Genomic DNA, 6000 nt, shown 5'->3' with positions numbered 1-6000 from the left:
GCAGGGCAGTGGGAGGCAGGAACTGTTCTTGGGAGTTTCACAAGGCACAAAAATTCTGGGTCAGGTCTCTGCCTCAGCCCTTTCAGGATATCCTGTCATTCAGCCGGGACATATATACAGTTTAGAGTGGCCAGTGCCATCAAGACCCCTGGATTTGCCATGTTTCCTGTCTAGAGGCAGATCTCACATGTCTTCTGGTTCGATCCAGGAACAGGAAAGGAAAAGATTTAAAAGTAAACACTGAAATGAGAAAGAATTCACTGAGAAATCATCAAAATAAGTTAAAATAGTTCAATCGGCCTGACAGTTGCTTGGCACAAAAAAGCAGCAAATATTTCCTCATCATGCTACAATATTTCATCTTTTGTTTTCTCGGATTGGTGGTACAGAGTTTCTGCTCCCCGGCCGAAGCCACAGGGCAGGTAAGATGAGACTTTCATATTGATTTCATAATGACTTTCATGTTGATTTTCAGGATGTGTTCAAAAGCTTCTTATTTTCCTCTATTGTCATGGGTAAAGAATACTATCTGGACTTCATAAAATAAAGAGAAAGCTCGTGGAGAATAAGGTCCTAAGGTGATGCGCCATCTCTCTGAAAGTGTGCTAGGCCAGTTCTTTCTATTCCTGTACTAAACCACCACTGCTGGGATCTCTGATTTTAGTGCCAACATTCCTGTTCCCACTGCATATTTTGTTATCCTGCTTTTTGTTTGCTTTAATAGTCTCATCACTGTGAGTACCTACTATCCCATCTTTCTGACTGTAGAAAATGACTATAGCTGTGGAGAGATGTTCTGGGGAATTCCAGGGTGGATGATATCTGGCTGAGGAACATAAGTGTCAGAAATATTAACAAAATTCATCAGGAGTTCACCCCTTCTGCCTTGCACAGGGCTGTAGCGAAAGTACAGGGTGGTCTTCTGGGTAGCCCATGTGAAGTATACCAGCACACCGGGCCCTCGAGCAAGCTCACACGAGCTGTCACCAGAGAGTGAGGCTAGTATCAGTGAGAGCACATCTGAGGTGATTTACTTAAAATGCATTTCACGGTATACGATTTCTGATCTATTAAAAATAAATCTTAAACATGATTCTGCATCTGCAGGCAATTTTTATCAACACCAATTTTACTCCAGTTGGCTGAAGTCTGATCATGCTTTTTATGAAAACGTGGGAAGATGACATAAGGGTTAGCTATTCCAGTTCTGAAGTTAGATAGGGGTGAATCTGAACTGTGGCTTTCACCTGTAGGTTTAACAAATATATCTGAGGATCAGTCACAGTGCTCCACAGCTCACTAACTGATCGACTCTGAGAAAGTTACTTAATTTCTCTAAGCGTCAGTGTCTCCACTGACAGTGCTCCACAAATGGTAGTAATTATCATCACCATCACCATCATCATCGCCGAGTGCTTAGGTTAGTGTAGAAATCAGGCCTTGACGGGTGTTGAAAGCTGAGTCTACTTTTCAGAGGGGACAAGTTTGTAAATACTTACGTATGAGAGGTAGCATGAGCCATTCCATCTGAAAAGGGCAATTTAAAGGTCAAGGGGTTTCTTAAAATGAGGGCATTTAATCTGGCCTACTAAGAAAGAAAAGACAAAGTCATGTTACCCCATATTCTTAATAAATGGGTAACCCTAATGTAAAGAAAAGCATGCTTTAAAAAAAAACGTAGAGGTGTCATGACACTTAAAGGGGATTAATTCAAACTGTATCTAAGTGTAGCTTTTATTATTATTCCATAAAGAGCATTCCAGTGCTCTTTTGGATCATAATGACCACCAAACGAAAGCTGCCTAGTTTCATTTTTCTATACGCCACTTGAGTATAGGGAAGAGAAAGTGATACTCAAGGAACCAGAAGTAAGTTACAGGGTGACCTTGGACATGTCACTGTGCTGTCCTTCACCTCAGTTGTCTCCCCCCAAAAATGAGGATGATGATACCTGCCCTACTTATCTTTAGAGCATTGAGATCAAATAAGATAATGCCTTTGGAAGTATGTGTAACCATAAATTGTTCTGTAAGTGTAAAGGTTCTTCTTATGCAGACTTTACATACTGAATGATCTTAGAAGGACTGATGACACTTCTACTACACCTAACCTACTGCTGGGTCTGCAGATTGAGCTGGGAGACAACAAAGAAGTATGAAATGTGGTTTTCTCCCTCAAGGGGATTTTAAATGGAGAGCAAAGAATAACAAAATGTGCTCCACTGGGCCAGCCATAAGAAGAGTAGAAAGAAGTAGAGAAAAGGAAGAGATGGTGTTAAACAGGGCCTTGAAGGATATAGTTGGGGTGGCCAACAGGAGAGGAGAGAACATTCCTGCCAGGAGAGGCAACAGGCAAAGCACAGGGGTGGGATAGAGCAGAGTTACAGGAACCAGCGGTTACTGCCTGTAATAATCCAGAGACTGGGCCAGGAAATTTGCACCTGTCATTTAAAGGTCTCAGTAACCTCAAAAGTGATTATGAATATCTCCCCTTTACAGGTGATGGCAAAGGGTAGGAAATTCATTCAAAATTGCACACTTAATAAAATATAGAACTTGACTCCACACTTAGGCATTTTGACCCCGAGTTCAGTCTCTCTTCATTGTACAAAGCTGCCTCATCTTAAGCTTGATGCAAAGATTCAGGAAACTTGAGAAAGGGAAGGCGATCTAACTGGGAGGGTCAGCCCCAGTGCTGTGAACAATGGGAGATCCTAAAGACAGGACCAAAGTGGGTCTGGATTATTCTTTTCAGCAGTTGATTCTCTGCCACCTTATGTTGCTAAATAACTGATTCCAGTGTGTCTAATTTTCCCAATTTATTCATTTATTCAACAAGGATTCACTGACCCCTACTATGCATCAGACACTGTTCTAGGAGCTTTGAGTACAGCTCTGGACAAAACAGAAAAAGATACTCACTCCCATGGAGCCTACTTTCTAGGTAGATTGTAACCTAAAGATTGCAAATATCTTTGGAACGGGAACTGTTATCTTCCACAGCATTTAGCATGATGCTGTCCCCAGGGCAGATATTCCTGTAGAATCAACGATGAAAAAATATACTTGAGACCTGTTGATCTCTGACCAATTGATCTTGAATAATCAGCTTTAACTATTTCCCCTATGAAACATGTATTCTGCAATACTTATATTTCAGGTCCCCTCTTGGATAAGTGTGTGTAATGACATTACCTTACCTTGCTGAACTCCAGACTCTAGATCAGAGATGGCCAATATATAGTACAAGCAATGTCTCTTCCCTCTCCCACAGCCATTGCAGACATGCTTTGTCGATCCCAACACCACTCCCAGAAAGGTTGGAAGCAGTAAGCCAGTCATTGCCAATAAACCTCGTTGCCATCCCTGGAATTCCACTGAGTTGAAGCCAATGAAGAAGACTGGCCAAGCCAGACATTTTGCAAGGCTCTGATAATGGGAAATGATGTTCTTTTTATGTTTACACAGGCCAAAAGATGTGATAAGAAGTCTCTTCTAACAATTAGGACTGAGTGCCAATCCTGCTCACTCAACTTTGGAGTCAAGTGTCCAGATGGTTACACCAAGATTACCAATGGCTCTGTAGGGGTTCGAGATTGCAGGTACTTGCTATGAGAAAACAAGTGTGCCTAAGTCTTGGAACTTAAGGAATTGTGAAGACGAATTGAAACTCCCTGTCTCAAAAACTATAAAGCATCTGCATGATTTTTCTCTTACTCTAAAACCAAGTTCAGTCTCTCTTCATGGTCCAAACCTGCCTCATCATTGAGGCCAAACTTAGGTAATTCACAATTTATGAACTTGAGTCTAAAGCATGTATTGTTATTGATTCACATTTCAATACAAAACTGACTATATTTTATTGCACATAAACATTCTCCCTTCCCCTTCCCTTCTTTATTTTGAAAATCTGGGTTACGTTTTATTTGGAAAAGGTTCTAGTCTGAATGTGTTAAAAGCCTTGGGTGGGTCTGGTAGTCACCTCATAACTAGCTATGGGCCCTGATACTAATTAGAAACCAAAGAGGGGAAACAAATTGTATTAGTACATTTCTGTTGCTTATAACAAAATACTTGGAACTAGGTGATTTATAAGAAAATGAAATTTACCGCTTACAGTTTTGGAGGCTGGAAAGTCCAAAGTCCAGGGAACACAACTGGTGAGGGCTCTGCGCTGGTGGTGACTACAGTGATTCAGGGTATCACATTTTGAAATGGCAAAGCAGAGAGACTAACCTCTCCTGATCTCTTCTTTTAAAGCCCTCAGAATCACACCCACAACCACCATTATTAATCCATTCACTACAGTATGTTCCTACAATCTAATCACTTCTTCAAGGCCCCACCTTTCAATTACCATAATAGAATTTCCCAAACTCAACAGTTACAGTGGGGATTTAAGCTTCAGTGAGGTTGGGGGGCATTCGTTCTACAGCATGGTTGCATTTTATGTGAACATTGCATTCTTGAAGGCCTCTTATGATTCAAAACCCTCATAATTCAAGCTTAATCCTGGGGAAGGATAAGTGGCTCTGCTCTAATGGGTACAGCTATGAGCTCCAAATGCAAACAAAATTTTTTGTTTACTCAGTCTACTAGTGTAGAAATTAGTACTCAATCAGTATTATTTTTCATTTTGTATGAAAGGAAACCTTAAAATCATTTATTTCATCCTACTTCACTCCCGATATCACCCCTAGATATTTCTCCCTGACTTTCATTGTTCCCTGATTTTTTTCTTACATTACTTACAATTGAAAATAATTCATGATTAAATTTTGTTCTACCTAGAAAGCCAAATGTGTTTAATCTATATTTTTCCAACTATAGGTAAGTATAAAGACCTAAATAAAAATTTAGGGCAATCCCACCACCTATGGTTATCTGTATTGCTCTGATCATGGGTTAACATCCTCTCTTCTCCCTCCAAGGTACACTTTTGAGGTGAGAACTTACTCTCTGTCACTCCCTGGATGCCGCCATATTTGTAGGAAAGACTATCTTCAACCTCAGTGTTGTCCAGGTCACTGGGGCCCAGACTGCATGGGTAAGTGACACAACATTTGGACTTTAATACCTGCATCTCGATGTCCCATCTCACAAAAAATTGAAATAAAGGAAGCCCAGCGAAAGGAGAATGTAAGCATCCTTTTCTAGAAATCTTCATTTTAGTTTGGGTGTAGACAATCTTTCTCACCCTGTCAGCTTTTATAAAGAAATCTACTTTGCTGCAGTTAGAGATTTCTCTTTAAGAGAATTTCTTTATAAGCCAGGAAAAGGGACAATTGAAAAGATATCTATTTTTGTAAATAAAAAAGACAAAGGGCCAAAGAGAAGAAGTGAACATGCTGGCTATTATGACCCCAAATACAAAATTCTTTAAGAATAAATTTTATTACTATATTTCAAAGACTGTGGTTATTGTTTGGCAGCCAAAATAGTCATTAAATATTCTAAAAATTTAAGTCTTAGGGTGGAATATCAAACTCTATAATGTTGGACTTAAGACACCTCAGTGTAAAACAACCATATAAAGTTAACCGTGAAAAGTTACATGGAAATACGTATATACATAAAAATTAATTCTAACCAGGTTCCACTGTAAGAAAAACTACTAGCAAAGGTCTAAATCAACGGTACAGTTAGACTTCTGTGACCAAGCATAGCATCTGTCAGCCGTTAGCACTCAGATGGTGACTGAGTCCTTGCTACCATGTGCAAACTGTGCGAAATCGCTTTTGGGGTGGGATGAGTCAAGAATTATGCATTTTAATTCATGAATTTATCATTTGTTCCCGATCTTCTAAGATATAATGAAAACATCTCCTTAGGATCCATGTAAGGGGAAAGATTAGTTCTCTTCTGCTTTGTTTTTTTCTGATTAAAGTTATTAAGCAAATTGTACACAGCTTGTAAAGTTTATAAAGGTAAAGAAAGAAAAATATCAACTTGTATTCTGTCACACATAAGAAACCCTAAATACTTTTGTGTATTTCAATCT

General features: G+C 39.5%; 1 protein-coding gene across 1 annotated transcript in view; it reads left to right on the top strand.

Moving 5' to 3' along the window:
• The first annotated feature begins 344 nt into the window (after nt 1-344).
• STAB2 (stabilin 2) overlaps nt 345-6000 on the top strand; it is a 164677-nt gene continuing 159021 nt past the window's right edge. Inside the window, exons 1-3 of the mRNA XM_063075355.1 lie at nt 345-422; nt 3468-3601; nt 4931-5046. Of these exons, the coding sequence (XP_062931425.1) occupies nt 345-422; nt 3468-3601; nt 4931-5046 (328 nt within the window). The remainder of the gene's footprint in view (nt 423-3467; nt 3602-4930; nt 5047-6000) is intronic.

Source organism: Cynocephalus volans, chromosome 12, assembly GCF_027409185.1.
Source record: "Cynocephalus volans isolate mCynVol1 chromosome 12, mCynVol1.pri, whole genome shotgun sequence".
NCBI lineage: Eukaryota > Metazoa > Chordata > Mammalia > Dermoptera > Cynocephalidae > Cynocephalus > Cynocephalus volans.
The sequence above is the reverse complement of the archived record's forward strand: the minus strand, read 5'-3'. Positions and strand labels throughout refer to the sequence as shown.